The sequence below is a fragment of the Ptychodera flava genome, chromosome 4 (genome assembly GCF_041260155.1).
Source record: "Ptychodera flava strain L36383 chromosome 4, AS_Pfla_20210202, whole genome shotgun sequence".
Lineage (NCBI taxonomy): Eukaryota > Metazoa > Hemichordata > Enteropneusta > Ptychoderidae > Ptychodera > Ptychodera flava.
In genome coordinates, this window is record NC_091931.1 from 13,894,098 (window position 1) to 13,904,957 (window position 10,860).

General features: G+C 38.8%; 1 protein-coding gene across 1 annotated transcript; it reads left to right on the plus strand.

The window, feature by feature from the left end:
• Window positions 1–3,712: 3,712 nt before the first annotated feature.
• Window positions 3,713–10,795, plus strand: LOC139130952 (transmembrane protein 272-like). The gene is made up of 4 exons (XM_070696808.1): window positions 3,713–3,791; window positions 5,133–5,204; window positions 8,779–9,006; window positions 9,817–10,795. The coding sequence occupies exons 2-4, from the start codon at window positions 5,144–5,146 to the stop codon at window positions 9,984–9,986; spliced, it is 459 nt and encodes a 152-aa protein (XP_070552909.1). The 5' UTR covers window positions 3,713–3,791; window positions 5,133–5,143; the 3' UTR covers window positions 9,987–10,795.
• The last annotated feature ends 65 nt before the right edge of the window (window positions 10,796–10,860 follow it).

A 10,860-nucleotide genomic window follows, 5' to 3' on the forward strand; every position in this document is an offset into this window, starting at 1 on the left:
AGTGTAGATCCTCCCCAGTAAAACAGTTTTACCGTATTTTGAATCAAGTTCATGTTCAGCATTCTTCCCCGTGTCACCACCATATAGCCACGATGCAACTATTGTCACTGAATTATTTATGCAATACATATTGATAATGTCTTGCACCCATTTATTTAAGGGCTGGATTGTGCTCAGAATTTGATGTTCCGTCGATAGAGACCATAGCACGGTGTTATCGCTTGTCATCCTTCAATGTCGACCCTCGATAATTGCATGAAACTTAAGTGTGATTAACTGTTGTTTTGCACAACACAAATGAACACAAACCACTGGGGGCAGTGATATCGTTATTTTTTGACGAACCCTTCTTGGGCTACTTGTTGTTCTTCAACTTGCGCCTGTTGATTTTGTAACACAAACACCCAAATCACGGTATTGAATGCAACTCTTACGATGCGCCTGAAGAAAAGTTGGACGATTTGACATCAAAGTAAACTAGCAATTTATACATATTTGTGTCAATCGTACTTTCAAAAAGACTACAACCATGATAAAGAAAGAATACAATCTTACCGAGCAAAATCGATTTGAAAAAAACACGCGGGCAAGGTTTAAAACTAAAATCGCCTGGCCATTTCAGATTACTTCGGTATGTTGCAGTGTTGTCATGACTGTACATGCACAGAACAGCTGAGGAACAGTGATCATGGCGGACCAGGAAAATAAAATAGGGAGTGGTTTATCCTTTTTTTTTATTTTCACGTGACATTTTATGTAAACGATACAGTGCTCTCAATTGGACTCGGTGTTGTTAGTCATAAGGTGTCATAGAGTAAGATGGGCCGTGCTTGATAAAAGCATAGACTCTCGAGAAAGTTTTTCTCGAGAGTCTATGATAAAAGTAACTCTGAGTGCTATGTTCGAATTTCGGCCCATTGAGATGAAGTTTAATATCTACTGCTCAGAAAAGCGTGAGAAAATTGAAAGTCTTCTTTTCATACCGACTTCTGTATTCATTGTAGTTGTTACTTTGTAATTCTATTTTCACTTTATGTAATGAATATTTCCTTTAAAATGCATTCAACTGTTTCAATTGGCATGGCACATTATTATTGACACGCGCGGAACTTGTATCTTAATTCTCATAAAGTGGCATTTTTTATTTCCCGGTAATAATCTTTACGGCCCTATACGACAGTCCCGTCTGACACTTCCCACCTCAGCCTCTCGCGTATTCTCTCCATGTACTTTTAAGTTCTGCCCAGTCAGATATCCTAGTGAAAACCCTGTCATGATACCCATCCAAATCAAACAATATTATATGGTTGGATACTGGTTATAGCGTGAGCTTTTATATCTGTATTTTGTTGTCACTGTTCATTTCATTTTGTTGGTTTCACTTTTTTCAAACGTCATAAGATAACCAATAATAATCTCAGCTGGAAAGGTACGTCAGGATTTGAAAGGTTTTTACTATTGCTGTATTTTGTAAATTTTACAAATACATGTATTGGTATTTAACTCTTCTAAGTCGGAGGCAGTCAACATCTCTGAGTTAGAGAGGGAGTACTCAAATTCACCATGGTTGGCAAGGGGGGTTACTGGAAATTTTGGACTTTTCGATGAAATTCCTCCGACCCCCCCCCCCCCCAGTCTGTAAATAATGACGGTTCCCCAAGGTCAGCAAAAGCCATATCCGGGCCGTAAAGGTTTTATCATATACCTTATGGAATGATAATATTCAGCATGATATTTTAGGAGATACAAAATGCGTGCGATATCAAAAATTCTTTGCCATTTGTGTCAATTTTTCGGAAAAGCGATGGCCGCTTTCCGTCGCGGATTGACATATATAAGACGTCATTTGTTTACCTACAGAATTCTAGAGCGCTAAAAGCAACATCCGTACTATTACGTGACCAACGCAATAGATATCCATCTATAAAGGCTGAAATCGATGTGTAAGAAGGACAAAAGCGTGATGCCAATTTCTTGTAATTTATACTGAACAGCCGTGCACTTAGTACACACAGGATTTAACTAGAATAAGTCGATGTCACCGGCGCGGCTCCACTGTTGCCACGCGCTGCTACGATCTGAGCGAGGAGACGTTTTTCTGAGGCTGAACAAACAATGCTGTTCCGATAACCCGACCTACCCTATTTTTGACTTGCCGACCCTAAACTTTTTAGAGCTACGTAAACACGGAAGTAAAAAAAGAAAGAAAGAAAAACCAATAAAATCACGCGTTCGTTACTTGGCATTTGATTTTTGCTTGAACGAGAATGTCTTCCATGCAGTTTTTTTTTTCCTTTCTATGTATTATGCATTTTCTGGAAATGTTGTGGCCAGTGTTTGACCGCCCTGAACCCCTGAAAAATGCATATTTAAAAATTAAAATATTTTGATAAAAAATTCCTGCCGACCTACCTACCCATTTATTTTTGAAAACCATTTTATAGGAACAGCAAAATTTATTTGTTTTGGCCTAATCTCGCGCTGGCTTTGTACACGAATGAAACGTTTGCGGATAGCAACGCGCGTACTAACCAGAATCTTGGCTGGTCCCCGCCTAAGTGACAAGCACAGTGTTCTGCACAAAGAGTGCGTCTTACTACGTGCTGCTTGTCTGGTCACGTGAGACGCTGTGATCAGCGAAAACCAGAATCGAGTTAGTTCAGAAATGCACGCGATTGCCGCGGCATATTTGGGCACCGGTCCGGGGTGTGATACGTAAAAAAAATGCATGGATGTGAGGTATAGCTTTACACAGGCATGTGAATGTAGGTATATGATAAACATCGATTTTATAGCTCGATTCAAATCAACCAACATGCACATTCATGGTAACTAGATAATACGATAGCCAGGTACACAGAGAACTGCTATGTTGACATGATTTATGTATTGTTTCACATAACAGGTAAATCCTTATCCAGGCGACGAACCTGATGAAGGTATGCTTCTTCCATTCATGTCAAGGAATTCTCCTTCGTTTACCATTTTTGCATTTAGTAAAGACGTATTCAGCTTGCTAAGATTAGGCAGCACATTACGGGAAAGCTCCATTAACTTAGGAATACCCTATTTCCCTATTTAGTTATCAGAGGATCAATTTCACAGACCTGCCTTTCCTACAATTGCACTACAATGGCACCAGCTGGATAAGATAAACATTCACACCTTGGGGGATTAAAAGTCTTCTGTTTGTCACCCGAGTTGGTAAGGCAAGGACCCGGGTTTCAGGTACCATGCAAGTTAATGCAGTCTTTCCCTAATAAATGATATGTAATTATGCAAAAAATAATGAATGGATTTGTCAATCAATATGTACGTTTGCTTATTCAGAACAGGATGTTTGAAATGGTGAATATATTTGCGAGGCTTCTTATACTGAGATTGACCAAATATCAACAGGTAATGATACGTGGAATCGGGATGATGAAAAGTATGATTGAGGGTGAATAGCTTATTTCCAAAATTTTGTAGTCACACCAATATTGGAGTTATTTTATGATTTGCAAACTGTTCTAATTTCATTTCTACATACTTTTGCCACTATCTTATGACTCTCTCTCTCTCTCTCTCCTCTCTCTCTCTCCTCTCTCTCTCTCTCTCTCTCTCTCTCTCTCTCTCTCTCTCTCTCTCCTCTCTCTCTCTCTCTCTCTCTCTCTCTCTCTCTCTCTCTCTCTCTCTCTCACTGATTTTATCTTTAGATGGCGTAATACATCGCTTGACAACAGCAAGACGAGAATCAACGGGAGTCAGAGACTTTTGCACTTCACTTTGTGCTATAATATGCGGTTCAGGTAAGTAGTACACCTACTTCGAATTCTGGGCCAGGCTTCTGTATTTTTACATTTCCTTTTGTATTTCCTTTTGTCTCTGTATGACAAGCTTTTTCTATATTTCTGGTTTGCAAGATATTTTGAGGTTGTTACCCAATACCACCTGACATATCAGCATGAACTTCGTTTGCGCTCTGTCAGACGCAAGACGATTTCACCACACAAGTGACACGAATGCTGATATGACACAGAGAACAGGTGATATTGGATCAAAATTCCAATTCGGCGACATACTGTAGAACGCTAAGAGCGGAACCAGTTTGTTTTTTCAGTGAAGTGTTCTTCGAGTGTATCCCACAACCGATGACGTTTAATGTGTAACACGATTGGAACTAATTTGGGATAATTGGATCATCATATTTTTCAAATTTCTCAAAAATGTTAGGTCCCCTATAGCTGAATGTCTCAATATTACAAATTACTCATAAAAACAAGTGTGCAATGTAAAAAGAAAAGCAGATTAGCTTACATTTGCAGATTTTAAAGACATTACTTCAACATCCAATTATCCCAAATTAGTTCCAATCGTGTTGTGTGTATCTCAATCTTTACCGCAAAATTTCAATAACGGTATTTTGAGAAAAAACGTCACTGTGACTTATAATGAGATGTTGGCATGGATACATGATCAAATGAATATTCTGTAAAGCCAGTATAATATAAGTCGAGATTCTTTCATAGACCTTTGCTGCCTGAGAATATGTCGTATTGCATGCTGCGCGCCCTAAATCATGATTGGGGGAGGTTGGGACTGCGAGTTCGCACGCAAAAACAAGAAAAAATGAGAGTAAATAAAGCTCACTTTGTGTTACGTGAACGAACAGCCTCGCCTTGCGCGGCCCCATCGTTGAGAATATGCGATAAAAAGACTTCACAGTCAGCATGTGAGCACTGTTCAATTAAGGTAGTATGTACCTCAAAAGCGAAGGACAAACTTTTGCTCAGACTTTCCTCAATGAAACTTTCAACCATTGTTTTCTCAAATCCAGATATAAATGGATAGCACACGAGAATCTTTAACCCAGACTGCCATCTTGAGTGTTGTCAAGTTCAACAACGTAATTGAAGTACTGTACCCAAGCTGACTTACACGCAAGCCACCTACCCATACGCAAGAGTCCAAATATCTATCCCAGAGGCACATTCTACCTTAATGAGAGATTCAGATAATGATCGTATGACGTTATGACTTGACATGATTCCTCCTATGAAAGAAATGCAGCATACATTTTACAGTTTCCATTCATATTTCCGCGTTACTCTTTCAATGAAGTGTAATTATCATATTCTTTTGTATTCTAGCCTTGGTCCTCATGATTTTCCTTGTGGTCGTCGGAATATCACTGTCTGTGCCGATTACGATGATAGTCATTGGTGAGAAGCTATAGTGAACACGTACTGTCTGGTAATGCGGGCTACAGACCCGTCGTATTACCCCGAGGACCGTGGGTTAGGGCGACATTTTTTATTTTTTGTGTTTCTCATCTCCCGACGGACCGTAAATTTCAGCTCCGACATGAAAATAAAAAAAAAATTTTGCGCCGCCTCTGAGGCGATCATCCTAGCAACAGCACCACCGTCATCAAATTGTGAGATTGCAGCGACTCAGGCTGAAAGGACAGAGAGCACAGAACACTGAACTGAAAGACATTGCAGTAACTGAATGGACAAAACATTGAACTGAAACAAATACACGTTTTTTTGTACTTAAAAAGTGTAGAGACTGAATGGACAGAACATTGAACTGAAACAAATACAGTTTTGTTTGTTTTTGGTACTTGTTTTGTTTTTGTTTTTTTTATTTCGACCGCCCGCCCTGCCCGAGTATTCCTCTGGAGATGAGAAACAAAAAAAAATAATAGGGTCACCCTTACCAGGAATACGTCGCTTCTTGCTCGAGGCCGAAGGCCGAGGGAAAGGGATGACGTGTTTATGGTAACGCCCAGCCACAATGGGTAATAAAGGGGCGCTATAGTACGACTATAAAGATTTCTTAGTATGTATTTTATAACACTTGACATGCTTACGTTGTTCCCTTATTATTTTTTAATGTGCTGTGATGTTTGCGCTGCGTCACTTTTGAAAAGTTTAGTTAAAGCCGTTGTAAACTTAAATGTAATGACCACGCCTTATCCATACTTTGTAGAATTATTTAGATTTCCAATCCAACAATTTCGTTTATTTTCACATAAATTATTGTTCAGATATGCACATTATATGCATCAAATAAAGATATGGGGTCACCAGCCTATTTACAATGGTACATCGCTTAACATTACCCCTTCCCATATGTGAAATGGGAAAAATCACAATTTGATGAGAAATATGTCCTTTCCAAATCATTTTGTTGGAATATTTAAATACTTTGTAAATATATCAACATTCAAACATTTAAAACTTACAACTCGAAGATAGTATAATGATCATTCAATCATCACTAACAACGTTCGCTTTCATGCTAAAAGCTCTGACAATAAGTTGTATGAAGATAGGTTTCCATCAAAACCACAGTGTAATTTTTACAGTGAGCACGGTCCGGTACATGTATACAGTGGACGCGCGCGTCGTAGAGTGCGCGTTTTATTGTTTGCAGCTATGATAACGTGCAAGTATCTCGATCACCCTTAAAGGTATACAGTTACCTGTAATCTAAATATGCCAATATACGGTCAAAGGGGCGTTCCTTGGTATTCAAAATGCCTATGTGAGGGCGCTATTTTTAAAAAGCGGCCACCCGCTTAAAATCTGTGATTGGTTAGATTTTCTCTTTCCATGGTAACTGTGGCAAAATTGGAACAGGTGGCAGTATACCTAAATTTTGCCACAGTTACCATGGAAAGAGAAAATCTAACCAATCACAGATTTTTAAAAAACAGCGCCCTAACATGGGCATTTTGAATACTAAGGAAAGACCCTTTGACATATATGGGCATATTTAAATTACAGGTGATTGTATACCTTTAAGGAAGTTCGCGCCTCCAAAGTAGGCCTAAAGACTTAAACTTCTGCTGAAACTTTCTTCAATTAAACTTTCGACCATTACCATACACCAACATACACGTGCCTGTCTAAAGCCATGAGGGAAAGCGCCCTCACATCCGTGCAGTTTTTTACATATCACTCCCCGGCCTGCAAAAATATGGGCAATCACGTGCATTTCTGAACTACCTCGATTCTGGTTGCTACGCGCGTTGCTATCCGCAAACGTTCCATTCGTACACAAAGCAAGCGCGAGAGTAGGAAAACGTCTACTCGCTCAGATCGTAGTTGCGCGAGGCGACCGCGGAGCCGCGACGGTGACATCGGCTTATATTTCCAAATTCTAATGAAATCCTGTGTATACTAAGGCCAAGAAAAATAAAAAGTTTGTTTCTCATCCAAGACATATCGCAAACATGATGCGGTGACGCGGTTTTTTTTTATACTCATTTTTATATTCTTCAACCAACAAGAGCGCACAAGAAAACATGAAAACAACATAGGAATGCACGCAGAGATAAATGTACAGCAGTGTTGCTTTAAACACGAATGGAACTAATTGGGGATAATTGGATTAACATATTTTTCAAACTTCTCAAAAGTGTTTGACGCCATATAGCTGAATGTTGTAATATTACAAATTACTCATAAAAACAAGTGTGTAACGTAAAAAGAAAAGCAGATGAGCTTACATTTGCAGGTTAAAATTACCCTATTTAACCATCCAATTACCCAAAATAGTTCCAACAGTGTTTTAGTATTTTTGTATAGCAACAGTTCTGTGGTTTGACTTTCAGTGCAGCATTGCACAGTTTTGACGGCTTAATATAACAGTGACATCTGTGTACAGTTCTGAATGGAATGTTAGTGTCAGTTATTTTGTTTACAGTTCTGTTTTATAGAGCAATGTGTTATGCACTATCGTTGCGTATGTTTTCGTTTTGTTTTTGGGGGGTTTTCTTATTTTATTTCTCATGAACAGAAAAAAAGGTTGACGCGGCGGGTTATTGTTATGCGTGCCTGTTCAGTATATATACCAATATATTGATATCGCGCTTTTGTCCTTCTTACACCTCGATTTCAGCCTGGATCTCTGTTGGCCACGTACTAGTACGCATATTGCTTTGCGCAGCTAAACAAATGACGTCATTATGTATGTCAATTCGCGACGGGAAGAGACAAATGGTAGTGAATTTTTGATATCGCACGCATTTTTTCTCCAAAACGATGCTGATTAATATGTAAACTACATATTTATCATGATGATTCCATAAGGTATAAAACCTTTACGGCCTTGGTCGTACAGCGTACGGGCCCTCGCACGCTCGGGCCCTTCCGCCGTACGACCTCGGGCCGCAAAAACCGTATCAGGGCCGTAAAGATTATTCTCTTATCAAAGCAAGAATAAAAAATGAAGGGTCACCCTGCGTTAACTCTTTGGGAAAAATATAATTTTCGATTTTCGAAAAAACTAAGACGGTGAAAACTTTTCTTACATCAAGAGCTTTAAAATGAGTCCCCAAAAGTAGTAGGTCAGAAGAGAATCGAGAAAATTTAAAAGCCCTGATTTCTGTCCCCGAGGCGCTTTCGTTCCAAATCAAACAATGGAATTACGTTTCTAGCGCGTCAGTTTTTATAATCAACAGCCCCCTAATAGCTACAGTGCAAAAAATCTGATTACTGCCAGGTATTTGCTAAGAGAGCTGATGCAGGCTTGCTGACACAGCACTTAAATTTGATCAAAATTTCAGACCCTGTAACAGAGGTTTTTAAACTTCACATATGATAGGCACTGGTCATGGCCTGTCATAGGCATTCCCTGAAATCTGCATGCCAGTGTATTTCCTGCCATATGAACCATTATTTTCAATTTTTAAGCCACCTATGTTTGTCTTCAGAGCATGAAAGCTCGTCAAGTCATTACAATTACTCTAGTTTCTAACAATGTACAATTTCTTCCCCAACTCAGGAGCCATTTACAAAGACCAATGTCCGGCTGAACCATACATACCAATTTTTCTGATCGTCAGTGGCACTTTCACGATTGTAGCTACCCTCCTGTCAATATTTGCCGGTATGATGTACCAGTGTCAGTTGATATGTTGCGGTGACGAGGACGAGTGTGCTACTGTCCATAGCTGCATGTTGTGTTTTTATGGATTAATTGGTATTTTCATGATGGCCTGGTTTATCGCAGGTAATTTCTGAGGGGATCGGAGCTATTCTATTTCCTTCCTTGAGCTACTGTAAAATGTACACGTATAAGAACCGTTGGAAGGCCGTCTCATTCCTTATTCTTGAGCTCCTCTTCTGCATTCAGTTCTGCACGTTGCCCGGCAACTCACTAAAAAGAACAAAACAAGACATTGAAAAAACAAAAACACTGTCATAAAAATAACAAGCCATAGCCAATATAACTCTAAAGAATCTGACCAAATACCCTCATTTCATTAAATTTGGTCAAAAAATTGTCAGTAACCTTGCTTCTTCACGGTATCTTATATTTTCAACCATGATTGTTGATGAATACTGAGGATATCAATTCAGAAAAATTCTTTTATTGGATGTAAATGAATTTGATGAAATAAGTTTTAAATATTTAGCTATATATGTATTTCAATCGATGACACTTTGATATGAATGATCAGATGTAAAATTTGTACTACAGATTGCAACACTTCTCTTTCTGTCTTTTCCAGTACTCTTTGACAAACAATTTGTAAAAGAATGTTTAGTAAAATGTACATAATCACTGAACAATGATCTGTGACTTTGAGTTGAAAATTTGAGGCCACCACGTCCTCTTCAATGTTTTCAAGTCATCCCATTCCCGCGTCTTTCACTAAAAAATGAAAAATTATTTTCTAGAGATGTCGATGAACGCGGTCAATTGTCTGATGACAAATTGATACACTTTATTCACCTGTCCCGAAGCTCCCCTGTTGACTGCTATAATGGAGTCACAGACTTCCTACTGTTGCTAATGGGTCTTTGTGTGTTTTTACAGGTAACGTGTGGATCTACAGAACACATGAGCCAAACTACTACGATGTGGAAGCGGATGACTACTGCCACAAGACTCTGTATCTGTTCTCGTTTTGGCTGCTGAACGGGACCTATATACTGATGGGGTCGAGCTGCTGTCTTGGATGTTGTTGTGGCTACTTCGCTAGCTAATATTATCGTTAAGCATCAAAGAAGGCTGGAAATTGTCTTTTGAAACATTTAAAGCCTATATGTCAACCATAACAGAGCGATCAGACATTTTTTGTTTGTCCTCTTCGTAAACATGTTCAAATCACTTTCAGTTTGCATAGAGAAGGAATTCCGCAGTTATTTTGATATTTTCTGGTTTTCGTGGGTTTTTATAAAAACCTTTCATTATAGTTCGAGTATTACATAACGAATGTTATTGCAGCATTTATTCGTAATTGTAATTACTTGTAGATTGATCAGAACGTTTGAAACAGTTGTTGAACGTCTTATGCGCTGGCTGTTTCAAGGTAAAATAGTCAGCTACATATCCGTCCTTGTTTGTTGTTTTAAAGTTCAATTGTTTTATACTGGTGCTTTCTGGTTTGACGTATTCTTATCTATCGATTCCTTTGAAGTATACGATGACGATTTCTTCAATTTGATTACATAGTTGTACTTGGTAAATACAAAGAAAAATGAACGGGTATAAATATTGGTTTCATAACACATGTCACATATACATTATATTCTGTCATAATTTTTTTTAATTTTCACTACCCCATGCATGCAATAGTTTCCAGTGATGTAATATCTTTCAAGTTATATATTAAACTGCTGTACCATCGTCGTAAAACACACACCCATTTACGGCAACAGCTCTGCGTTACCTTGATTTTTGCGTTGGTTCGCGAAGCGGAAATCATGCCCTGCTTCACGAGAATGAGTTATACGCGCCATATCTTTCAATGTCCATTACTTCTTCATTTGGGAATTCCAGATTATAATAAAATGCTTCATTTCGTGTCAGCTGCCTTCTCACTGTCTCTGCTTGACCGATCCTTCTCCCCCCCCCCTC

Coding starts and splice junctions, on each gene's coding strand:
- LOC139130952 (XM_070696808.1), top strand. CDS start 5,144: ATGATTTTCCTTGTGGTCGTCGGAATATCACTGTCTGTGCCGATTACG. Junction 5,205..8,778: donor GATTACGATGATAGTCATTG/GTGAGAAGCTAT, acceptor TCCCCAACTCAG/GAGCCATTTACAAAGACCAA. Junction 9,007..9,816: donor GATGGCCTGGTTTATCGCAG/GTAATTTCTGAG, acceptor GTGTTTTTACAG/GTAACGTGTGGATCTACAGA.